This window comes from Mesoplodon densirostris, chromosome X (assembly GCF_025265405.1).
Source record: "Mesoplodon densirostris isolate mMesDen1 chromosome X, mMesDen1 primary haplotype, whole genome shotgun sequence".
NCBI classification, from domain to species: Eukaryota; Metazoa; Chordata; class Mammalia; order Artiodactyla; family Ziphiidae; genus Mesoplodon; species Mesoplodon densirostris.
The window spans coordinates 117,608,100-117,635,216 of NC_082681.1; the positions used below are offsets into that span (position 1 = coordinate 117,608,100).

The 27,117-nt window shown below is 39.3% G+C and overlaps 1 protein-coding gene across 1 annotated transcript; it reads right to left on the reverse strand.

The window, feature by feature from the left end:
- On the reverse strand, positions 1-26,904 carry CXHXorf58 (chromosome X CXorf58 homolog). The gene is made up of 9 exons (XM_060087806.1): positions 26,830-26,904; positions 23,457-23,592; positions 22,357-22,456; positions 19,140-19,234; positions 18,615-18,726; positions 8,022-8,153; positions 3,045-3,274; positions 731-893; positions 1-177 (listed from the first exon to the last, which is right to left on the reverse strand). The coding sequence occupies exons 2-9, from the start codon at positions 23,570-23,572 to the stop codon at positions 1-3; spliced, it is 1,125 nt and encodes a 374-aa protein (XP_059943789.1). The 5' UTR covers positions 23,573-23,592; positions 26,830-26,904.
- Positions 26,905-27,117: the final 213 nt, after the last annotated feature.

Here is a 27,117-nt window from a genome sequence, read left to right on the forward strand (position 1 = left end):
TTAACATGATGGAGAATTATTAATATACAAGTCTTGACACCAGGCAAATAATTCCTTTTCCTCTTTTTCCAATTTGTCATCTGACATGAGTTCATTAACTTTTACAATGTCAAAGAATGGGGTGGAGAAGACCATCGTCTCTTTTTGCTTTGTACCTGGTGTGTCCATTTTCGGTTCCTAGGTAGAATTATAAATAAAAGCGGAAAGCGTTTTATATTTGGTTTTTACTATTTTATGTTTTTTATATTTGACGGTTCACACTTAGCCTCATGTCAAAAATATATATAGCAAATTTTTTTAAAATTACAAAGTAAAACATGAATACATGTTCATTGTAAATATTCCTGCAATGTAGTATACTGAAGCCAACTTTCCACACTACAGCTCTTAATAAGTGTAAATAGAAATGACTTCCACTTTGAGAAAAGCACCATTAGCGAGGTGCTGAATCAGCAGTGCCAATATACAGAAACAATAGGGTTTTTGCCAACTCATGCTCATGCAGAGTCAAAATGGCTGGTATTTATCAGAATAGCTACTCATATTGTTTAAGAATTTTTAAAATATGCGTTACCAAGAGGAATGTAGCTTTATACTATCCAAGGTATATACCAAATGTATGTGTTTCATCCTTGAACTTGTAGATTAGGAAAATTCTACTTAAGGAAGTAGAATTACTTACAGTTTGAATATTGTCCAAAACAATGAATTCAGTACAAGTTAAACTTACAGTCCCCGCAGAAACAATTTTTTCTTTAGCCATCTTATAAGCTTTTTTCATTTTTTCAACTTTCATTTGAGCTTGCTCGGATCGACGACCCAGATATTTAATTTGACTTTGCTGTTGGTAGGGCCGATATAAAGTTTGAAGACTTGATAAGGATGAAGGGCACCTAGAAAATATTTGTAGTATAGACAGAAAAATTGCACAAAATAAAATTTTAAATTTAAGCAAGTTCCAAATTTTATTAAAGCATCCTCTGGTAAATATATCCTAAACCTCAGTGATTGGAACAATACTGCACGTAAGTTTTTAGGCCAAAGTTATCATTTCTGCTTGAGTTACATAGCATAGTTCTTTGCCACTTATGAAGGTATACAGATGATGTTTACAACAATGATAATGAAAATTATAAAATGTTATATCAATTTAAAATCAGTCTTCCTGGAAAATACCGTGTAGTAGCCATTTGAATCTTTTTAAAAGATATACTATATACTAACACCAAAAAGTATTAAATTTCATAATGGCTGAAACAAGTTGTTTTTATCAGTGCTGGGACCAGACACAGTTGGTGCCATGCTCATAGTCCCCTTGGCCATAGTGCACACTGGCCTCACTTAGCCTGAGAGCTTTCTTATGAAAACAAGAGCCCGTGTGCAGGGAAAGGGCCCCAGAATTAATACCTCCCCTCCTAAGCTACCCTTGACCAGAGACTGATGGGTGTTGGTGTATAAATATCCCAACTCCCTTCCCCTCTGTGGGATAACTTGAGTTGTGTGTTCTACACTGGCTAGGACATTCCCAGGAGAGATTAAGCTCCAGTTACCCACAGTGACAACCTGCTTGCTAACATACACTGTTTTGGCTGCCTGCTCTTCCCTATTTCACTTCTCTACCCCTCTCATCAGTGGTTCCTGGGATCACTTCCCAAATAAACTACTCATACTCAAATACTTACCTCAGGGTTTGCTTCTGGGAGATCCCAAACTTTGAACTGCCTTCAAAGGAGCCTTTAAGAAAGTACTTTTCCCTCTTCAGTTGATTTAGAATTTGGCTACTTATTTGGTTATTTAAGTGACTCATTCTAGGATAATCAGTAGCATGAGTCTAAATAGCAGGGAGCCTACAGTTATATATGGTGGCAGAGAAAATTACATCATTTATTTGACCTTGGTGGTAACAGAGTTAAGTTCCATATTCAGTGCTTAGACAGATGAGTTAGAGAAAATCTACTTCATGATGACAGACTGCGCCCTACACTGGGCCATCTGCCTGGCAAATGTATAGCCTTGATCATAAAATAAATGGGCTAAATTATGTTATTGGGTCAGCACCCACTCATCTCTACTCCTGAAAAAAAAAACAACCAGTGTGTTTGCCTGACAGTGGGTCACCAGTGTCTTTTCATGTACTAAAGGAGTATTTTTCATTTCAGATATGACTGTGTGAAAATAGACTACCAACAGGTCCTCTTCAGTCTTATTATCTCTTTCTTTTTCTTAAGAAAAAAAGCTTAATTGGTAAATAAGATGGGCTAGGTGAGACTTGGTAATGGAAAGAAAAAAGGAAGATAACTGGTGCAGTCATAGTCTGTCCATGTTGTTTCAAATCATAATACAGTCTATTTTGCTACAACATGTTCTTTTATAATGTGAAGTGGCGCACATGTTATTGGTAAAGAAGGGAATAATGTCACCGTAATTTATATGCAATTTATCCTCTGCAAAGGGAGCCAGAATATCAAGACTAGAATTGTAACCTTCAGCAGAAAAGGAAAAAGTTCTCCTCTGTGCAGCATGGGCAAAGGGAGCCCTTTTGGCTGCATTCATGAAAACAAGAATGAGCACCAGCACCTAGGGCTCTCTCCCCAGAGAGGCACTCCCCCGCACACACACACAATCCACCCTTACTGCCCTCTTCCCTATTCCCTGCCTTGAGTCGTTCATGGTTCTTGGCAGGTCACACTGCCACTCATGTCCACTTAAAAGGCCATCACATTGGCCCAGGGCTCCACTTCCATCTGCACTGTCTCGGTGCCCACTAGCTGCTCTAATGAAAGAGTCACCAGCATTTTCACTCTATTGTGCATTTTTTATATTTGTTGTGGCGGCCTGTCTGGTAGTACAAGGTATCTTCCCAGGTACCAATTGTCCTTTTTGTTAGTGCTCTGTTTGCAAAGTTGCATAAGTCTTGAGCAATCTGCCCCAACCCCTTTTTCCCCATATGCTCTGTTATTATTTTTCGTGAGCTATTTGGCAGAATGTGAACATTTCCAGAAATGCCCCTAGTATTGTAACCCCAGTGAAGGATCACTTTTTACCTAACTTGAGAAACAATCCGTAGCTGGTGCTGTCGCATCTCTTCTGTTTTTGGTCTTTGTAATAGATACTTCATTTCTTTTTTTAGACGGTTTGAGATTATTCCAGACTCTGCATAATCAACTATGTCATACATTATCATTGTCCTGGGAATGTTTTCGAGATTTAATCTTCGCCAGTAGTTATTTCTGCCACCAGAAGATGCAGGGATCTCATCCAGAAGACTGGAATACTATATGGAAAAAAAAACTAAGCATGATTGGCTGTGGTGTTCTCGAATGTTTTTAGACACATTTCCCAAGGAGCCACTCAAATGTTACTTCATGCAAAAGCATTCCTTGATCCCGTCTCTGAACTGTATTGGTATCTCTCTTCTATGACTCTTATTACTACTTGATGTTCTAGCTATGTGTGTATGTTTTAGCTCCCCTACTGTGACAAGGCAGGATCCTTGTCACACAGTATCATGCACATAGTACCACGCTCATTAAATATTTATTTAATGCATAAACACTAAATCTTTAAGGCAAATATAACTCAGATAAATTAAACTCAGGATGGGCCTGAAAATTGAAAATAGCTATGTGATCTACATACCTGGCAATGCTTGTTCATGACATGCTTGCATTGAAAGGACATTTGCACAAACCTTTTTAGAAATAATTAGTTCACCTCTGGTGCTAAGTGGCAAATTTCACTATTTTCATTTGGAGTATTTGTAGAAATCCCACTTTTCTTTTCTTTTTTTTTTTTTTGCGGTATGCGGGCCTCTCACTGTTGTGGCCTCTCCCGCTGCGGAGCACAGGCTCCGGACACGCAGGCTCAGCGGCCATGGCTCACGGGACCAGCCGCTCCGCGGCATGTGCGATCTTCCCAGACCGGGGCACGAACCCGCGTCCCCTGCATCGGCAGGCGGACTCTCAACCACTGCGCCACCAGGGAAGCCCTCTTTTTTTTTAAATTTAAAATATCAAATTAGGAATTTAAAAATGTAAATATATATAATGAATTCAACCTTATAAATGTTCATTTAAGAGATAGGAATAGGGCAGGAGGAGCTACAATCCTGGCATTTAGGGTATAACACACGTACACTCTCTCTCCCTCTTGTGCTCTCGCACTCACACACATACAGGCAGTGCTCCCTTTGTATCATTTAGGCATGCATGAATTTCAATCAATCACCACCATTCAGTCAAATAAGCTCAGTCCTTCAATAACACAGTTCAACTTTCAGTTACCACAGTATAACTGAGTTAATTGCATAAAGTACAAACTCTGCTGCTAGCTCTTCAGTCCATAGATTACTACATAAATAATAGATGTGCATGGTGATAGATGACAAATCACGTCAGTTCTTTTGAAGTGTGTCAGTGATTGGTCACTGTAGATCTGCTTTTTAGTTCACTCACAGACAGCAAAGTGTGTAATTGTGTTACCTCTTTGTCTCCCAGTGATGAACCCATGGGACATTTTACAAATAAAGATAATCAAAAGAGGGAAAGGTCAAACAAAGAAACAAAAAGTGGTAAAGCTGGAAGTGAAATTCAAATCAAATGTAAATAGAGTTCTAGAAGAAATCGGTGACCATGGGGATGCTGACACTGCCATCATTCAAGACACTGCAGCGAGGCTGCTAGAGGAATTTGGTGAAGGTGAACTTATCAACATAAATGGGGAAAATGGCACTGCTGAAAAGGGTAAAGTTTTCTCAGAGGAAGTAATGTTGGCAAAAAAGAAACTTCATATTAAAGGAGCTCTGAAACATTTCATAACATTTAAAGTACAAAGGATAGGGAATTCCTTGGCAGTCCGATGGTTATGACTCGGTGCCCTTACTCCCAGGGCCCTGGGCTTGATCCTTGGTGAGGGAACTAAGATCCTGCAAGCTGCATGGTGTGGCCAATAAAAGTACAAAGGATAAAATGTTGGTGGGTGATCCAAACTTAGAAAGGAGTATGACAATTTGCCAGGGCATAGAGAAGATGCTCACTCCTATTGTAAATTATATGAGAACAAGAAGGTAAGCACTGTTTAAACTACTCTTGATAAAACGATTTTTTTACAGATTTATTGAGATTCACATCTCATATAATTCACCCATTTAAAGTATATAATTCAATAGTTTCTAGTATAGTCACAGTTGATATGCTTTTTACAAAGAAATAAAACATTTTAAATTCTGAATGTTTCTAATGTTTTAAATTATAGTGTACTAAATAAATGTTTTGCTTTTTTCCATTTTCCTATATATTTATAACAGAGAGTAAGAGAGTTTTTAATGTTTTGATAAGATTTTTTAAAGGCACGGAACAATCATGATTTTTCCCATTGATGATTAAGTTTGCTCTGCATGGTTTCAGCTTGCACAGTCCTTTTTATGGCCCTGCACTACCATGCAAAGTGAGGACTGCCTGTATATTTTATTTCCTGACAGTGGAATGGTAAAATGGGTAAACATCTCAGAACTGTCAATGATCTGCTCTGCACCTATTAGCTATACGACCTTGAGTAAGTTTTTAAAAATCTCATTAAGCTCCATTTTTCTCATCTCTTAAAGGTCACATAATTTACAAACTTGAAGATTAAAGGAGATAATATGCATTTAAAGAGCTAAAAACAATGCTGTGTCCATAAAGAGCTCAATAAATGTCAGCAATCATCAGATCTCTCTCTTCCAATATGTCTATCTGGGAACTTCTTTCTATGACACCAATCCTTGCCATAGGGACAATCTGGAAGTATGCCACCCATGTCCTTAGCAAAGATAGCTGACATCCCCAAGCTCTACTTATTTCCTGGTTCAGTCCACGAATCTTCTAGGTTAAGGCTCTAAAAGAAAGATAACACAATTGGGAGTCTCTAAAGCACTGCATTAATTTCATGTTTCACATGCAAGCAACTGGGTGAACAGTTAAGGCCATATATTATTATTATTATTATTATTATTATTATTATTATTATTATTATTATTATTATGAGCTAGAATTTTGGGATCCCTTGTTTCTTTAGAACTTATAAAAACAGGGGTAATAATAGTACCTGCTTCTTAGGGTTGTTATGAGAATAAAAGGAGTTGTTATTACACCAGCATTTGCTATTATTACTATTCAGGTATCTAGTTTAAGTTCCCTGATTCAGCACTGCTGTCCAACCAGTTATGCAAACCAGAAACCTAGAAGCCATGTTGGACACCTTCCTTTAGCTTACCTCTCTGTCCCCAAGGCCCACTGCTTTTACTCTCTAGTTATCTCTTGCATCTCCAGCCTCACAGCCCTAAACCAAGATATCACCATCTCTCCTAAAATATTGCTGGAACCTCCAAACTAGAAGGAGGCTCTTGCTGTCTTCTAATCCCTTATCTATAATACATTGCAGCCAGATGGATCTCTTCACATATTAGATTAGGTCACCGCATTTCCCGAAACACTGCACCAGCTTCTCATTGCACACAGAATCAAGGAAAAAAAATAAACACCTTACTATGGTCAAAAGCCCTGCATCGGGCTTCCCTGGTGGTGCAGTGGTTGAGAGTCTGCCTGCCAATGCAGGGGACACGGGTTCATGCCCCGGTCCGGGAGGATCCCACGTGCCGCAGAACGGCTGGGCCCGTGAGCCATGGCCGTTGGGCCTGCGCGTCCAGAGCCTGTGCTCCGCAGCGGGAGAGGCCACAGCAGTGAGAGGCCCGCGTACCGCAAAAAAAAAAAAGCCCTTCATCATGATCTCTTACCAGCCCTCTAGCCTGACTGCATACCACACCTTCCGTGCTCTCCTTTCTCCAGGCCCACAAAACTGCTTTCATGCCCTGCAGTTTGTCCTGCCACAGAGCCTTTGCCTGGGGTGCACCACCCGTTCAGCCGCAGACCGAGGCTGTGACACATTGTTGATTGCCTGCCTATCACCCATTTCCCTCTTCTCCCTTACTTATGAAGCCCTGATTTTTTTTTCACATATGGAACAGACATATGCTCTGGGAAGGAACGCCCCAGCACATGAACCATGATTGTTCTAAGTCAATCATGGGAAACCATCCCATTTCCCTTTACAGTGATTGGTTTAGGGGGAGCATGTGATCCAGTTCTGACCAATGGGACCTGAGAGGAAGTCTGTTAGGGGCTTCTGGGAAAGATTTTTCTTCTTGAGATTTAAAGAAAAAGATGCTGAGTCCTCTTCTTCCTGCCTTTGAACGTAGTTGAGAATGTGATAGCCATCTTGTTACTATGTGAAGGAAGCTGAGAGGACTGTAGAGAAGCTGACCAACAACCCTGATATCCTTTAGCTGCGACACTAGCTATCCCAGGATGCACCTGTCCCTAACATGGGACAATGTCCTTTATTGTTCAAACCTCTTGTGGTTGGGGATATTCTGTTCCTTGTAGCAGAAAGCATCGAAACAATAATAGACCCCTTCCCTACTAGGTCAAATCCCCGTCATGTACTCTTTTTAGCACCATGTATTTATTATCGATTTTTTTATTGAGATAAAATTCACATAATATAAAATTTACCATTTTAAAGTATAAAATTCAGTGGTTTTTTTTAGTAAATTCACAATATCTATCACTACTAATTCCAAAATGTTTCCATCACCCCTGAAAAAAGCCCTACTTTCCTTAACTATCACTCCCCAGACACAAAAAGCCACATATTATATGATTCCATTAATAGGAAACATCCAGAACAGGCAAATTCAGAGAGACAGAAAGCAGATTAGTGGCTGATACGGGCTGGAGTGACTGCTTAATGGATGTGAGGTTTCCTTCGGGGTGACAAAAAGTTTCTTAAACTAGACGGTAGTGATGTTTGCACAACACTGTGAAGGTACTTAATGCCACTGAATTGTACACTTTAAAATGGTACATTTTATATTGTGTGTATTTCACCACAGTAAACTGATACATGATTCTTTCTTCCTGGAGGATAGGGTCACAAGGCTTATTTTGTTGTTTGTTTTCAATACCCAAATATAAATTCCTTACTTGCATGTAATCTTTCAGGGTGACAATATCTATTTCATCAGTTATTTTGAACTTCTGGAAAAGACGTTCATCTTCCATAATTTGATGATAAAATTTCTTTTTGCCCATTATTTTACAAGCATCAACCACAGCCTATAAAGAGGAAAAAAATACTTTTAAAATAGTAGTATAATAGCAATAACTATCAGCACACACTTTACATATTTTTTGAGACAAATACATCAAATATTGTTCCTTTCTTCTAGTAGCTTGCTATTCAATAAAAAGACTGTATTTACAAAGAAAAGATTATATAGATATATAGATTTTTAAACCACTTAAAATTTGTTTCCATAACCATATCTAAATAGTTTTAAAATGTAGCTAGAGGAATAGGGAGTCCACAATCCTCAGAGGACATTATTTTCCTTTAAAAAACAAAACAAACCGCTAACGTGATTCATGCTGTCAATGCAGAGAAAGCTTATCTGGTTATTAAACAGGTTGCCCTAGGAACCGCAATGAAAGGTACTGGGGCCAGCTCTCTTTTATGTGGTTGTTAATACCTCGCCCTCAAATGGAAACATGTACGTTTCAGAGGGCTGAGACCTCCCTCTCCTTTAGGCCTTTCTCAGTAAGTAGCAAAAGAGTAGCAAACAAAGGTTTTTTTTCCTCTCACAAATGTCAACATTTTCTACTCAAGGAAAGCACCTGAGAGGGCAGAGACAGAAGAATCACAGAAAACATGGAGGCTCGCATCCAGTCTGGCTGTATTTGCACCATACCCTTCCACGTATACCTATCCTTGTGCTAAAAGCTACATACATCGACTGTGAATAGAGAATTAAGTGCTTCCCCACCCTCCTTCCCACCCCCGTAAGTATGTGCTGACTATTCTAATACATATTTATATTACATATCTGTGCTTCTGGCCACAAAGGTTATGCTTATGTGAAGGGAGTCTGGCGTAGATGAAAATTCAAGTATCATTTGATTCCAGATCAGTTTCTTTTTTCCTTTGTATCTCAGAATGTGATACTGTGAAAGTATGGGAACTCTGTATTTTAATGCTGATATAAAACTATAGAATAGTGGTTGAGACAGGACTAAAACTCGGAATCTCTGTTTTTACTTAACACGCAAAATAATAGCAAGCCTTAATGTACTTCTTATTCCAGTTCTCACTTTTGTTATCCAGAATATTTCCTATTTATTTCTTTATTTAAATTCCAAAGCTTAGAACACAGACACATAGGGAAAGTGAAAGAAAATATTCAAATGGTTGTAGTTTGATTCCTAATGCACTAAATCGAAGGGCCAGAAACAGTTTACTAAAAATGTGATGGAACCTTCCTTTAGGCAGATCATTTTGGCTTTCCGTTTCATTAGTTTCTTTAAACACCATGCATCTAAAGAAAAGGCAGTATTGGCACGTATCTCCATTATGCTTTCTTGCAATTTATTTCCTGTGGGTTCTAATTAACCACCCCCACAGTGACACTAAAGGTGAAAGCAAATAGTTGTACGTACGCTGAACAGGTCTGAAAACCATATGATTTCTGCCTTGAGGATTTCTTTAGATATAACTCTATTTTACTAGCTCAAGTTACTTAGAAAAGGTATTTCTTGTCAGTTCCTACTCCACTCCACTCAGCCACCACCACCAATCTCTCCAAGCCCCAGTTTCCTTATTCATACAGTGCCTCAGCTGTGTGGCTCAGGTGTGTCAAGCCCATCCCAGTCTCTCAGCCAAAAAAACCCCACTCCTGGCAGCACAGGGCAGGCTTGTTGCCCACTTGTGACAGGGGTTTGAAAAAAGTTTGCCCTCCAGTGGTCAAGATGTTCTTTCTCAGACGTTGGCCGTGTATGGCCAGATTCAGGAAAGTCCTTCTGGATAGGAAGGGATGGGAATAAAGAGCCCAGCCCCAGGAGAAGGGGAAGGGTGAAAACTAGGCAACGATTCCAGGTGAGCAGCCAATCAGACTAGGATTCAAGAGGAAAGTTCCATTCTTGGTGGGCGACTCAAAGGGTCAGAGGCGCGCATCTCTAAATTTGACTCCCCGCCTGATAGCTAGCATCACTCCCCGACAGCCCTGCGGCTACCTGCTGGGCAAGACCTACAGTTAGGCTTGTCAAGCGGAAATATGGAGAAGTGAAGTCTCAGTTCTGGCCCGGACGAGCCTCTCCAAGTTCCAGCTTCCACACAGGCAAAATGGGAATGACATGTACCTCATCAAAGTTATCAGGGGGCCATATAAGAGAATGTATTTACCAGGGTTCCTGACACAGAAGTAGTTAATAGCATGGGCTCTGGAGTCAGGCTCACTGGGTCTTGGTGTCAGTTCCTTCACCTTGTAGTTGTGAGACCTTAGGCAAGTTATTTAGTCTTTTTAAAATGGAGACAATAACAGAATCTACATTCTAGAGTTTATGAGAAATAAATGATAATGCACATTAAATGTTTAACATCATATTTGGTAGTGCTCAATAAGGGCAGCTATTACTAATAATGTTTTTCCTTTTTCCATAAATGCCCAATCCTCAAAAAGAACAGAGATCTTCAATTTAAAATAACAATTACTGGATGTTAATGTTTAAGAATTGTCAATTACCCAGAGGTGTCCAGGTCATGGGGGAGGGCACCTTTAGGACAGTGCTTGTCAGACTATAATGTGCCTAGAATCATCTGGGGGTCTGGTTAAAATGCATAGGCTAATTTAGTGGGTGTGAGGTGGGGCCTGAGAGCCTGCATTTCTAATAAGCTCCAGGGGATGCCATTGCTGCAGGTCTGCAGACCACACTTTGTTTATTTTATTTTTTATTTATTTAAAAAAATTTTTGTCTAAAAAAATTTTTTTTTATTTTTATCTTTGCAGACCACACTTTGAGTAGCAAGGCTTTAGGATATTCTAAATATAGTTGGTGGACTACGATAGTGACAACCCTCTTTAAATAAGCATAGCTCTGAAACTAGATCATCAAAGTAGGTAACTGAATTGAGATCTCTTTTTTATACACATGTCTATCCAATTGTTCTAGCACCATTTAAACTGCCTTCACACCTTTGATGAAAAGCAACTGATCATATATGTGTGGGTCTATTTCTGAACTGTCTGTTCTATTTCATTGATCTACATGTTTGCCTTTTTGCCATCACTACACTGTTGGGATTACTATAGCTTTTTTTTTCTCTATATTTCCACTCAACTTTTATGTATTTTTTTCTTATTAGTCATCAACTTTATACACATTAGTGTATCCATGTCAATCTCAATCTCCCAATTCATCCCACCACCCCCACCCCTAGCCGCTTTCCCCCCTTGGTGTCCATACGTTTTTTCTCTACTTCTGTTTCTCAATTTCTGCTCTGCAAACCAGTTCATCTGTACCATTTTCTAGGTTCCACATATATGCATTAATGTACAATATTTGTTTTTCTCTTTCAGACTTATCTCACTCTGTATGACAGTCTCTACATGCATCCACGTCTCTACAAATGACCCAATTTCGTTCCTTTTTATGGCTGAGTAATATTACATTGTATATATGTACCACATCTTTATCCATTCGTCTGTCGATGGGCACTTAGGTTGCTTCCATGACCTGACTATTGTAAATAGTGCTGCAATGAACATTGGGGTGCATTTGTCTTTTTGAATTATGGTTTTCTCTGGGTATATGCCCAGTAGTGTAATTGTTGGGTCATATGGTAATTCTATTTTTAGTTTTTTAAGGAACCTCCATACTGTTCTCCATAGTGGCTGTATCAATTTACATTCCCACCAACAGTGCAAGAGGGTTCCCTTTTCTCCACACCCTCTCCAGCATTTATTGTTTGTATATTTTCTGATGATGCCCATTCTAACTGGTGTGAGGTGATACCTCATTGTAGTTTTGATTTGCATTTCTCTAATAATTAGTGATGTTGAGCAGCTTTTCATGTGCTTCTCGGCCATCTGTATGTCTTCTTTGGAGAAATGTCTATTTAGGTCTTCTGCCCATTTTGGGATTGGGTTTTTTATTTTTATAAGACTGAGCTGCATGAGCTGTTTATATATTTTGCAGATTAATCCTTTGTCCATTGACTCATTTGCAAATATTTTCTCCCATTCTGAGGGTTGTCTTTTCATCTTGTTTATGGTTTCCTTTGCTGTGCAAAAGCTTTGAAGTTTCATTGGGTCCCATTTGTTTATTTTTGTTTTTATTTCCATTACTGTAGGAGGTGGATCAAAAAATATCTTGCTGTGATTTATGTCAAAGAGTGTTCTTCCTGTGTTTTCCTCTAAGAGTTTTATAGTGCCCGGTCTTAAATTTAGGTCTCTAATCCATTTTGAGTTTATTTTTGTGTATGGTGTTAGGGAGTGTTCTAATTTCATTCTTTTACATGTAGCTGTCCAGTTTTCCCAGCACCACTTATTGAAGAGGCTGCCTTTTCTCCATTGTATATTCTTGCCTACTTTATCAAAGATAAGGTGACCATCTGTGCGTGGGTTTATCTCTGGGCTTTCTATCCTGTTCCATTGATCTATATTTCTGTTTCTGTGCCAGTACAATATTGTCTTGATTACTGTAGCTTTGTAGTATGGTCTGAAGTCAGGGAGTCTGATTCCTCCACCTCCATTTTTTTCCCTCAAGACTACTTTGGCTATTCAGGGTCTTTTGTGTCTCCATACAAATTTTAAGATTCTTTGATCTAGTTCTGCAAAAAATGCCATTGGTAATTTGATAGGGATTGCATTGAATCTATAGATTGCTTTGGGTAGTATAGCCATTTTCACAATATTGATTCTTCCAATCCAAGAACATGGTATATATCTCTCCATCTGTTGGTATCATCTTTAATTTCTTTCATCAGTGTCTTATAGTTTTCGGCATACAGGTCTTTTGTCTCTCTAGGTAGGTTTATTCCTAGGTATTTTATTCTTTTTGTTGCAATGGTAAATGGGAGTGTTTTCTTAGTTTCACTTTCAGATTTTTCATCATTAGTGTATGCAAGGGATTTCTGTGCATTAATTTTGTATCGGGCAACTTTACCAAATTCATTGATTAGCTCTAGTAGTTTTCTGGTGGCATCTTTAAGATTCTCTATGTACAGTATCATGTCATCCGCAAACAGTGACAGTTTTCTTCTTCTTTTCCAATTTGTATTCCGTTTATTTCTTTTTCTTCTCTGATTGCCGTGGCTAGGACTTCCAAAGCTATGTTGAATAATAGTGGTGAGAGTGGACATCCTTGTCTTGTTCCTGATCTTAGAGGAAATGCTTTTAGTTTTTCACCATTGAGAATGATGTTTGCTGTGGGTTTGTCATATATGGCCTTTATTATGTTGAGGTAGGTTCCCTCTATGCCCACTTTCTGGAGAGTTTTTATCATAAATGGGTGTTGAATTTTGTCAAAAGCTTTTTCTGCATCTATTGAGATGATCATATGGTTTTTCTTCTTCAGTTTGTTAATATGGTGTATCACATTAATTGATTTGCATATATTGAAGAATCCTTGCATCCCTGGGATAAATCCCACTTGATCATGGTGTATGATCCTTTTAATGTGTTGTTGGATTCTGTCTGCTAGTATTTTGTTGAGGATTTTTGCACCTATATTCATCAGTGATATTGGTCTGTAATTTTCCTTTTTTGTAGTATCTTTGTCTGGTTTTGGTATCAGGGTGATGGTGGCCTCGTAGAATGAGTTTGGGAGTGTTCCTTCCTTTGCAATTTTTTGGAAGAGTTTGAGAAGGAGTAGTGTTAGCTCTTCTCTAAATGTTTGATAGAATTCACCTGTGAAGCCAACTGGTCCTGGACTTTTGTTTGTTGGAAGATTTTTAATCACAGTTTCAATTTCATTACTTGTGATTGGTCAGTTCATATTTTCTATTTCTTCTTGGTTCAGTCTTGGAAGGTTATACCTGTCTCAGAATTTGTCCATTTCTTCTAGGTTGTCCATTTTATTGGCATAGAGTTGCTTGTAGTAGTCTCTTAGGATGCTTTGTATTTCTGCGGTTTCTGTTGTAACTTCTCCGTTTTCATTTCTAATTTTATTGATTTGAGTCCTCTCCCTCTTTTTCTTAATGAGTCTGGCTAAAGGTTTATCAATTTTGTTTATCTTCTCAAAGAACCAGCTTTTAGTTTTATTGATCTTTGCTATTGTTTTCTTTGTTTCTATTTCATTTATTTCTGCTCTGATCGTTATGATTTCTTTCCTTCTGCTAACTCTGGGTTTTATTTGTTCTTCTTTCTCTAGTTCCTTTAGGTGCAAGGTTAGATTGTTTATTTGAGATTTTTCTAGTTTCTTGAGATAGGCTTGTATAGCTGTAAACTTCCTTCTTAGAACTGCTTTTGCTGCATCCCATGGGTTTTGGATCGTTGTGTTTTCATTGTCATTGGTCTCTAGGTATTTTTTGATTTCCTCTTTGATTTCTTCAGTGATCTCTTGGTTATTTAGTAACATATTATTTAGCCTCCATGTGTTTGTGTTTTCTACGTTCTTTTCCCTGTAATTGATTTCTAATCTCATAGCATTTTGGTCAGAAAATATGCTTGATATGATTTCAATTTTCTTAAATTCACTGAGGCTTGATTTGTGATCCAAGATGTGATCTATCCTGGGGAATGTTCCATGCACACTTGAGAAGAAAGTGTAATCTGCTGTTTTTGGATGGAATGTCCTATAAATATCAATTAAATCTATCTGGTTTATTGTATCATTTAAAGCTTGTGTTTCCTTATTAATTTTCATTTTGGATGATTTGTCCATTGGTGTAAGTGAGGTGTTAAAGCCCCCTACTGTTATTGTGTTACTGTTGATTTCCTGTTTTATAGCTGTTAGCAGTTGCCTTATGTATTGAGGTGTTCCTATGTTGGGTGCATATATAATTGTTATATCTTCTTCTTGGAGTGATCCCTTGATCATTATGTAGTGTCCCTCCTTATCTCTTGTAGCAGTCTTTATTTTAAAGTCTATTTTATCTGATAGGAGTGTTGCTACTCCAGCTTTCTTTTGATTTCCATTTGCATGGAATATCTTTTTCCATCCCCTCACTTTCAGTCTGTATGTGTCCCTAGGTCTGAAGTGGGTCTCTTGTAGACAGCATATATATGGGTCTTGTTTTTGTATCCATTCAGCAAGCCTGTGTCTTTTGGTTGGAGTATTTAATGCATTCACGTTTAAGGTAATTATCGATATGTATGTTCCTATGACCATTTTCTTAATTGTTATGGGTTTGTTTTTGTAGGTCCTTTTCCTCTCTTGTGTTTCCCACTTAGAGAAGTTCCTTTAGCATTTGTTGTAGAGCTGGTTTGGTGGTGCTGAATTCTCTTAGCTTTTGCTTGTCTGTAAAGCTTTTGATTTCTTCATCAAATCTGAATGAGATCCTTGCCGGGTAGAGTGACCTTGGTTGTAGGTTCTTCCCTTTCATCACTTTAAGTATATCATGCCACTCCCTTCCGGCTTGTAGAGTTTCTGCTGAGAAATCAGCTGTTAACCTTATGGGAGTTCCCTTGTACGTTATTTGTCATTTTTCCCTTGCTGCTTTCAATAATTTTTCTTTGTCTTTAATTTTTGCCAATTTGATTACTATGCGGCTCAGCGTGTTTCTCCTTGTGTTTATCCTGTATGGGACTCTGCGCTTCCTGGACTTGGGTGGCTATTTCTTTTCCCATGTTAGGGAAGTTTTCAACTATAATCTCTTCAAATATTTTCTCAGGTCCTTTCTCTCTCTCTTCTCCTTCTGGGACCCCTATAATGCGAATGTTGTTCTGTTTAATGTTGTCCCAGAGGTCTCTTAGACTGTTTTAATTTCTTTTCATTCTTTTTTCTTTATTCTGTTCTGCAGCAGTGAATTCCACCATTCTGTCTTCCAGGTCACTTATCCGTTCTTCTGCCTCAGTTATTCTGCTATTGATTCCTTCTAGTGTAGTTTTCATTTCAGTTATTGTATTGTTCATCTCTGGTTGTTTGTTCTTTAATTCTAGATCTTTGTTAAACATTTCTTGCATCTTCTCGATCTTTGCCTCCATTCTTTTTCGTAGGTCCTGGATCATCTTCACTACCATTATTCTGAATTCTTTTTCTGGAAGATTGCCTATCTGTGTTTCATTTAGTTGTTTTTCTGGGGTTTTATCTTGTTCCTTCATCTGGTACATAGCCCTCTGCCTTTTCATCTTGTCTATCTTTCTGTGAATGTGGTTTTTGTTCCAAGGCTGCAGGATTGTAGTTCTTCTTGCTTCTGCTGTCTGCCCTCTACTATAGCATTTTAAGTCTTGGAATCAGGTAGTGTAAATAGTCTAATTTTGTTCTTCTTCTCCAAAGTTGTTCAGGCTATTCTACATCCTTTCACTTGTTTTTGCTTTTGTGTGTGTGTGTTTGTAAGTACATGAGAAATGCTGTTGGAAAATGATAAGGAAATGAAACTAGAATTGGATATAAGAACGAGGGAAAAGATGGAACCAAAAAGAATTGGTGAAACTCCCCTCCTTCATAAATGAACTTAGATTAAACATCTGAATGGACTACAACTGACCTATTTCTTTCACATGGAGAAATAAATAAACTTAGTAAAGTTGTATCAGTTTGCTAAAGACACAGTGTCTACATTCAAAGAGCAAAAAAGTTGAGTGAACTTAAAGTGAGAAAATTTCCATCTCTACAGACTTTCTATTAACTATGAATTCAAGTATTGCCAGAGTTTGTTTTCAACCTGAACTAAAGGAAAAAGGAATCCTAAACTGTTCTCTCCAAGTTGGGTATGTTCTGATCATTTAAAACCCCTTATAATGTTTAGTGAAAAACTCAAGCTGAATAGTATAATCACATTTTAAAAATAAGAATGAAAAAATTTTAAATATATTTAAATAAAAAAATATTTTTATGGAAAAATATGTGCAATAATATGTGTATTTTTATGGAAAAATATGAAGGATACACAACAAACTATTAACAGTGATCACCCAAGGTGAATGAAAGTTGCAGCACAAAGAAGAAAGGCATAAAGGCATATTTTCCTTTTTAAAAAAATCTCTGTGCTATTTCCTTTTTTTAACAGCTACTTTGTAATTAAAATAAAATTTAAGTTATTATACAGCATTTTAATGAATTGTGATAAATACACAGTGCTTTCCAGTCATGGCCTCTAAGGTTCTCATTTGCTCCAGCCTGGGCATAGCAGGGTCTGCCAGGAGCTGTCTTGGGAAAATTTCAGTTCCTAAAAAAGCCCCATTATATAACCTCAGAAAAGCAACAGTTGGTGACAACAGTTGATGACATAGGGACAACTATAAGCTTATTCTGTAGATAAATGTGGCATGAATTTATCTCTGGAATGGAGAATAAACATCTACTTTCCCATTTGAAGTCATTCTATATAAATGAACAAATATTAATGTTTCGGAAACACCATATTCCACATGAAACCACTAGTCCTTTTGATACATTTCTGAAACCAAGCTAAATTTTCTCTGATATTGCCTGAGAAGACATAGAAAAGCAGTCTCTTTTCCTTTTCTAATATTCTTCAGAGAATAAATGCTGCACATGCTGGATCTGGTCAGAAACTGCCAGGCTGTGTGGTCCTCTATCCTGAATATATGCCATTACTGACGATTTCAGGTGGGTCATACTTTTCATGTAAGATATTTCCAGAAGGCTACAAGAAAACAACCTTTGATAAGTGGTTTATAAAAGGCTAAATATGAGAATGTACACATTTTCCTCAACTGTAGTCATCTATAAGGGTCAAAGGAATAAAACCTATGCTGTAGATCCTCACTATTAAAAATGTGGTACATGGATCAGCAGCAGTGGCAGCTGCTGGGAGCTGGGTAGAAATGCAGAATCTCAGGACCCGTCCCAGATTTACTGAATCAAAAACTGCATTTTAATAAGATCCTCAGGTGAGTCCTATGCTGTAGACACAATTATGATGAATATTCACGAAAGTTAAAAGTATGAGAACTCGGGCCTCCCTGGTGGCGCAAGTGGTTGAGAGTCCGCCTGCCGATGCAGGGGATACGGGTTCGTGCCCCGGTCTGGGAGGATCCCATATGCCGCGGAGCGGCTGGGCCCGTGGGCCATGGCCGCTGAGCCTGCGCGTCCGGAGCCTGTGCGTCCGGAGTCTGTGCTCCGCAACGGGGGAGGCCACAGCGGTGAGAGGCCCGCATACCGCAAAAAAAAAAAAAAAAAAAGTATGAGAACTCATGTAAAAAAGGATAAACATTTTAAAAGTTCCTTTTCAATACTCTAGCACACTTTTTCTAAACATGCTACCAGAATCAAAGAAACAATGATAAAATACCATTAAAACAAAATTGCATCAAATGTTCTGCATAATTAAAAAGCCCTGACCAACAGGCCACTGTAATTCATTATTAACAAACAAAAATTTTCATACAAAGAAAACTGATGGGTATTTTTTAGGGCCTTATATAAGAAATTCATTCCAAATATTTTTTTAGCTAATAAACAGAGACACTTTGAAACATGATGCTTAAAAAAATACTACCTGCCTGGTGGGCTGTTTAATGGTGAAATAATATAGTTTGTACACTTTGAATGCAATTCAGATACCACATAGATGTTAAGAAGCTAAATTAACACAAACTCTACATCATGAAACATCACCTCACTTGACGGCTTTAATAAATTTTTTCCACTGAAATACTTGTAACCAAGGCCTTCAGTATGAAGAAAAATTTTAAACACAATGAAAGGTGGAAATGTTTCGCCACTAAATCTGAAATAAAGACCAAAATTAGTAATTTGGCATCAGGTTTGGAGCTGTTACTTCTCCTCCTTGCACTTAAGATCATTCACATAGTTTTTTGCATGCAGGGTAAAGGCTATACCAGAGCATAAAAAGAACTGGTAATGAAATGGATCACAGAGTATGAAAGAGCCACGCTTTGGCATGTGTGCTCATAGTTATTCTCATATGTGGGTCAGACTGAACACATCATGAGAGATGAGAGCTACTCTTAAGGCAACTTTTGGCCCAAGAGTCATGCCTCAGTTTCTTCACATAATAAATGTAAATAAGAACAACACATTTACTTTGTAATTACATATGAGGACTTAAGAAAATAAATTTCTAAGATTCCTTCACATTAACGAAGTACTGCTTGAAATAAATCAGCATAAAAACATTACCTGAATCTAACTTTACACTTCATGCAAGGATCTTTAACAAGCTCAGCTTCTAAAGGGCTCACTTTCTTCAAAATTTCATGTGTCACATGATGTTCCTGAAATAGATGATGGTGCTATAAATGGAATGTGGTACCCTGCCCAGACACAATCTATTGAAAATAACAGAGGGGGCATGGCAAAGTGACAGTACACCAGAAAAACGGAGCTGGAGGAATCAGGCTCCCTGACTTCAAAGTATACTACAAAGCTACAGTAATCAAGACAGTATGGTACTGGCACAACAACAGAAATATAGATCAATGGAACAGGATAGAAAGCCCAGAGATAAACCCACGCACCTGTGGTCACCTTATCTTTGATAAAGGAGGCAAGAATATACAATGGAGAAAAGACAGCCTCTTCAATAAGTGGTGCTGGGAAAACTGGACAGCTACATGTAAAAGAATGAAATTAGAACACTCCCTAACACCATACACAAAAATAAACTCAAAATGGATTAAAGACCTAAATGTAAGGCCAGACACCATCAAACTCTCAGAGGAAAACACAGGCAGAACACTCCATGACATAAATCACAGCAAGATCCTTTTTGACCCACCTCCTAGAGAAATGGAAATAAAAACAAAAATAAACACATGGGACCTAATGAAACTTCAAAGCTTTTGCACAGCAAAGGAAATCATAAACAAGACGAAAAGACAACCCTCAGAATGGGAGAAAATATTTGCAAATGAAGCAACTGACAAAGGATTAATCTCCAAAATTTACAAGCAGCTCATGCAGCTCAATATCAAAAAAGCAAACAACCCAATCCAAAAATGGGCAGAAGACCTAAATAGACATTTCTCCAAAGAAGATTTACAGATTGCCAACAAACACATGAAAGAATGCTCAACATCATTAATCATTAGAGAAATACAAATCAAAACTGCAATGAGGTATCATCTCACACAGGGCAGAATGGCCATCATCAAAAAATCTACAAACAATAAATGCTGGAGAGGGTGGGGAGAAAAGAGAATCCTCTTGCACTGTTGGTGGGGTAAATTGATACAGCCACTATGGAGAATAGTATGGAGGTTCCTTAAAAAACTAAAAATAGAACTACCATACGACCCAGCAATCCCACTACTGGGCGTATACCCTGAGAAAACCATAATTCAAAAAGAGTCATGTACCACAATGTTCATTGCAGCTCTATTTACAATAGCCAGGACACGGAAGCAACCTAAATGTCCATCGACAGATGAATGGATAAAGAAGATGTGGCACATATATACAATGGAATACTACTCAGCCATAAAAAGGAACAAAATTGAGTTATTCATAGTGAGGTGGATGGACCTAGAGTCTGTCATACAGAGTGAAGTAAGTCAGAAAGAGAAAAACAAATACCGTATGCTAACACTTATACATAGAATCTAAAAAAAAAAAAAAGAGGGCCTCCCTGGTGGCGCAAGTGGTTGAGAGTCCGCCTGCCGATGCAGGGGATACGGGTTCGTGCCCCGGTCTGGGAGGATCCCATATGCCGCGGAGCGGCTGGGCCCGTGAGCCATGGCCGCTGAGCCTGCGCGTCCGGAGCCTGTGCTCCGCAACGGGGGAGGCCACAACAGTGAGAGGCCCGCATACCGCAAAAAAAAAAAAAAAAAAAAAAGAAAATGGTCATGAAGAACCTAGGGGCAAGACGGGGCTAAAGATGCAGACCTACTAGAGAATGGACTTGAGGACACAGGGAGGGGGAAGGGTAAGCTGGGACAAAGTGAGAGAGTGGTAGTGTTTATATGGACATATATACACTACCAAATGTAAAATAGCTCGCTAGTGGGAAGCAGTCGCATAGCACAGGGAGATCAGCTCAGTGGTTTGTGACCAGCTAGAAGGGTGGGATAGGGAGGGTGGGAGGGAGGGAGACACAAGAGGGAAAAAATTTTTTTTTAAATAAGTAAATTTAAAAAATAAATAAAGCAATGGGTCTGTGGGTCAGACGGTGAAAAAGTGTACACATTTCTCAGAGTTTATCAGTTTTTTCAGAGCTGCTAAAATTCGCTTAATGTGACTATTACTAATTATAGATTACTGTAATCACAGGTGATTTTATCAGGAGAATATTTAGTACTATATGAAAGAAGACTTAATACTCCGCCAGCGTTGCCAGAGTTGTTTCTTTGGAGAGTGGGGGGATGTGCACCTTTTTGTTCGTTTCTTTGTTTTTATTCAAATAGGACTATATTATTCATAATGTTCTGCACTTGCCTTTTCACTAATGAGATATTTTAGCTATCTTTCTATTGCAGAATCATATGCAAGGCTGCAAGTCTTAACAGTATGAAAGCACCAACATTTATTTAACCAGTGTCCTATCGATGGACATTATAGGGTTTACTTTCTTTGCTGTTACAAGCAATACTGCAGTGAAACTGTACATAGATTGTAGAATGGATTCCTACAAGTGAAATTGCTGGGTGGAAGGCAAAGGCACTTTTTTTTTTTTTTTTTGCGGTAGGGGGGCCTCTCACTGCTGTGGCCTCTCCCATCGCGGAGCACAGGCTCCGGACGCGCAGGCCCAGCGGCCATGGCTCATGCGTCCAGCCGCTCCGCGGCATGTGGGATCCTCCCGGACCGGGGCACGAACCCGCGTCCCCTGCATCAGCAGGCGGACTCTCAACCACTGCGCCACCAGGGAAGCCCCAAAGGCACTTTTAATTCAGAGATTTTTAGTGCTAGAAGATCACTGTCTCACATCTTCAAATAAGAAATAGATTTAAAAAAAATCATATTGGTTTCAGAAAAAGACACAGTAGTTACCCATGTCAAAAGTAAATCCAGGGCTTCCCTGGTGGCGTAGTGGTTGAGAGTCCGCCTGCTGATGCAGGGGGCGTGGGTTTGTGCCCCGGTCCAGGAAGATCCCACATGCCGCGGAGCGGCTGGGCCCGTGAGCCATGGCTGCTGAGCCTGTGCATCCGGACCCTGTGCTCTGCAACGGGAGAGGCCACAACAGCGAGAGGCCCACGTACCGCAAAAAAAAAAAAAAAAAAAAGTAAATCCAGAAATATTCATTTAGAGTCAACCAAAGAAGAAATCCCATAACCCCATGCAATATTATTAGATTCAAATAGAAGAGATTTTAAAAGGTTATATATTCTTTCTTTATTTAACACACCTTTTACCTTGATAAGTAATTATATCTGTCAGAGCAAACAAAAAGCAAAATACATACCGCTGCACAAATTGTACGCTTAAGGAGTTGAAACATAGATTTGTCGAGATGAGATAACCACGCTCTCTGTATCGTGTGAGCTGAAATATCTTTATTATTTCTGAGAGGAAAAAAAAGAGCTTAAGATTTGTGAAGTATGAATTTCATTTTCCTAAAATCTTGGGGAACTCTGGATTTATGCTTCCTCCTTTTGCATCTCCCCATCCTCCACCCTAAGACTGACCTAATGAGGAACACTTGGATGTGGTAATTAGAACTGGTCATCTGCAGAATCTAGTCAGAATGAGGATATGAAATGCTTGAGAATATTTCCCTTGAGATTAAAAAAATCCTGGCTAAAACTTTATCATCAAAAAATGTGCTTTCTAAAAACATCCATGACCTAAAATGATTCCATTATGGTTCTTAAAAACACTGTCCAACTAGTTCAAGTGCTAAGAAAACAGAATGTAGAATAGTTGAAGTTACAGTAGGCCCAATTTTCTTCTGGGAGCGGATGACCATGCCCTAGAAAAAGAAACTCCCTTCTCTGATCTTTGTTTGAACCAGGCTCATCCCAGTCAGGTCAGAGCATTATTCTACTTTAGATCATGTCCCAGCACTGGCAGATAAAAGGGATCTCACTCTCCAAGAACTGCCCTCCCCAACCCCATCATTACCCCTCACAGGGCTACAGAGAAAGGTAGGTACTCCTGTATAATGCCACTGTTGACTGGCAAAGTGCAGACTACAAGATGTAGAGTAGAAAAGGCCTGAAGTATGGAAACAAACCCTTGAATACCAGCTGATGCCATTTATTAGCTGTTTAACCTTCTGCAAATCACTTACCTTCTTCCAGTTGCTACTTCCTCACTTATAAAATGTAATAACAAGACTGCATCACAGGGTTGTGTCAGGATCAAAGAGATGTGTGTTAACATGCTTTGTCAATTATGAAATACTATAATTATAATAATTATTATTCAATTCACAAGTAATTTTAAAACACACAAAAAACCTCTAATTTACAAAACAAGAAGTGTTTGACGTTAGCTGGGTAAATACCATGCGGAAACTGTCCAGTTGTGGAAGATGATACCAGGAGAAAGATGGCTACTTACTGTTGTTTTCCCTTTGTCTTTACAGTATTTGACAAATGTACTTTGTGACCTTTTCCCAAGCGTGGACTATCTGATTTTGGGACACCAGTAACAGATGTCTTTGGGGAATGACTCATTTTCCTCACAATGAAGTACTCTGAAATACATAAATTAAACATTGAGGTCACAATCTATGTTATTACACTGTTTGGATGAGACTCAAGTGCCATTATAATTGTTGTGCTAATTCCAGAACCCCTGAAAAAGGAAGGTTTCATAGATCTCTTTTTTTGTTGTTTTGAGTCACGAGTAACACTTTTTTTCTTTTTTTTATTGGAGTATAATTGCTTTACAATGGTGTGTTAGTTTCTGCTTTATAACAAAATGAATCATTTATACATATACATATGTTCTGATATTTCTTCCCTCTTGCGTCTCCCTCTCACCCTCCTTATCCCACCCCTCTAGGTGGTCACAAAGCACCGAGCTGATCTCCCTGTGCTATGCAGCAGCTTCCCACTAGCTCTCTATTTTACATTTGGTAGTGTGTGTAAGTCCATGCCACTCTCTCACTTCCTCCCAGCTTACCCTTCCCCCTCCCCGTGTCCTCAAGTCCATTCTCTATGTCTGCGTCTTTATTCCTAGATCTCTTAATGTTGCTTACATTCTTTGTGTACTACAAATATTATGAGGTATATGGGAAAGACAAGTGGATCTATCCATAGCCTTCTAACTGGTCTCCCTGTCTGCAGTCTCTTCCATCCTCCACACTGCAGCTGGAGTTAACTTTTCAGAGCAATCACTCTTCAACTTAAAATCTTTCAGGGACACCTCATTTCCTCCAAGCTAAAGTCCAGACTCCTTAGAATTGCATTCAACTCTTTTCACAATCCAGTTCCATTCTTTCTCAAATCTCAAAATATCAACTTTCCACTAGCATTCCTCTCTATACTCTGTGAGAACAAGAACTTCTTGCCAAAATCAATGTTCTATGACTCTGTGCTGCTGATCATGCCATTTCCTCTACCTGGAATGACTTCCTACCACCAGCAAACATCAATTCATCCTTCAAGACCCCAGCTAACTGATGCCTCTTCTCTGAAGTTTTCCACTGTCTTTTTTCCAGAACTACTGACTACTGTCTCCAAGGTCCCATAATACTGTATATGTTTTTCTTTTACAGTACTTCTCGTATTGCATCATAATTTGGTTTCTTGGCTGTCACCCCAACAAGCTTGTTCAAGGCAGGAGGCATCTTGCTAACTATGGAATCCCCAGTGCCTATCAGGGTGGAGGGTTTTTACATGCTTTCTAAAAACTTTTCATCCTGGTTTTACCATGGAATAGCTGTGAGAATTTGGGCAAGTCCTTTAACCTTTTAGAAGCTCAGTTCCCTCCCTGGTAAAGTGAGAGGACGTGTAATAAGTGATCTGATTTCATCTCTGATTTTCTATTCTTTGACACATTACTCCAATTTGGAAGCAGCTGCCAAATTCTTAGTCGCTGCTTAGTATCTTGTACTAAACCAGGTCCTCTTTATCTTTTCTTTTGGTGCCATGGACCCCTGTGGACAAACTCCTTCTACGAACTATGTTTTTTAAGACACATAACATAAACTATATGGGATTACAAAAGACTCCAATTTTATTGAAATCATTGTCAAAACATTTTCAAAAACAAAATTATAGAAATGTGTCTTCTTTATGCATTAAATAATATGACAGTGCTAATAATCACTGTACTTGTGAAGTGGTAATGAGCAGAAACGATATTTCAAGAAATCTGCCGTGACTGTAACATGATATGAAAATACCGTGCTTTCTATGGATGACAAAGTCACAGGTGCTGCTGATACTACTGTGGTTTGTTACCTACACTATAACTGAAAGAAATGCTAAAGTTCAGTTAGACGTTAGTGAAAATAAAGTTGCAATTTTTCCCCAAGTTCATGTACCCCCTAAATTAAGAATTCCTGCCCTAATTTATCACTTATAAGTCACACTTTTATATACATGTGACATTCCATTACTGATGCAGAGCCTTCAGAGTCTCCTTAATATTTCTCCTTAGGGATGGAGATATGGATGGCTTGGAATACACTATTCTCTCGAGAAAGAGAAAAGCATTCCTTAATATCCAGGAGCTGGGGCTTCCCTGGTGGCGCAGTGGTTAAGAATCCACCTGCCAGTGCAGGGGACACGGGTTCAAGCCCTGGTTCAGGAAGATCCCACATGCCACAGAGCAACTAAGCCCATGCACCACAACTACTGAGCCTATGATCTAGAGCCCGCAAGCCACAACTACTGAGCCCGTATGCCACAACTACTGAAGCCCGTGTGCCTAGAGCCCGTGCTCCGCAACAAGAGAAGCCACCGCAATGAGAAGCCTGCGCACCGCAACGAAGAGTAGCCCCTGCTCACCACAACTAGAGAAAAGCCCGTGTGCAGCAATGAAGACCCAATGCAGCCATAAATAAATAAATAAATAAATCTATATATAAAAAAAATATCCAGGAGCTGGCCTGGCACTCACAGCTGGACTTTAGTGTTAACCCTGGCTTCCTAACACCACCGAACCCAGAGCAAAGCCCTGCTTCCTTGAACCCGCCCCCAAATCACCCAACCAAAGCCCAAATCCTAGAATAAATCTTTCTAACACCCTCTTACTGAGATGCCCCACTATTTCCCAAGGTGTGCGTTTTCCTAGCAGCAACAAGAAAAAAACCCAACTTGTTCAACTACAGATGTGTTCCTAGTGGTCTTTGGCTGGAGGGCAGTGACACAGCACCACAAAAATCCCCCAAATCTTCTGGATGCCTGCCTGGATGGGCTTACACTTGCTATAGGGTTAGAATATAAGATACAGTATGAAATATGAAACACAACCCCATTATGAGCCACTGTAACAACTGTTTAGGTGAGATCACAGGCTTTAAAGGTCGACAACTTAAATTTGGATCCAGACTTCCCACTTTCCTTCTGTGTGGCCTTGTACATATTACTTGTCTGTGCCTCAGTTTCTTCATCTATTAGATGGGAAGTAATAATCGTGCCCACCTACTTGGGTTGCTGGAAAGAGAAGACGACTATGTATAAGGAGTTTAGGTCAGAGCCTGGCATATAGTAAACGCTATTGGTGGTTGCTACTCTTGTTAACAAGATAATTATTGTCATTATTACTTATTTCTACTAGTATTAAGGGACAAACATTTGATTCCCAGTGAGGGACAGAAGCTTAAGTATTTTCAAGAGGAAAAAAAAATGTCAGGTCTTTCGAGATTAAAGGACGTGGCAAATTAGTTTAAATTTAAAATCTTAGAAATGTCCAGCCCAGAGTAAAACAACAACAACAACAACAACAACAACAACAACAAAATCCCCACAAAACTAAAAACCTTTTGTGAGGTAAATCCAGGCCCCAGAGGTCGGCGGCTGCGGCTGCTAGGCTTTCGAAGCCGCCCGAGGCCTGCCGAGCGCCCCCGCCCGGCGGCCTCCGCACACAAGATTCTCAGCCCACACCACTGAGCGCCCAATCGCAATGGCGAAGGCCGATTCCCAGCGGGGCGCGGGGCCGGGACCTCCCTCCTCTCACCCCCGCGTGCCGCCCACACTGAGGTGGCGCTTTCCCGCCGCCTAGCAACCGCCGGCGCAGGGGTGGAGCCTCTGAGAGGCGGGGCTTGCGT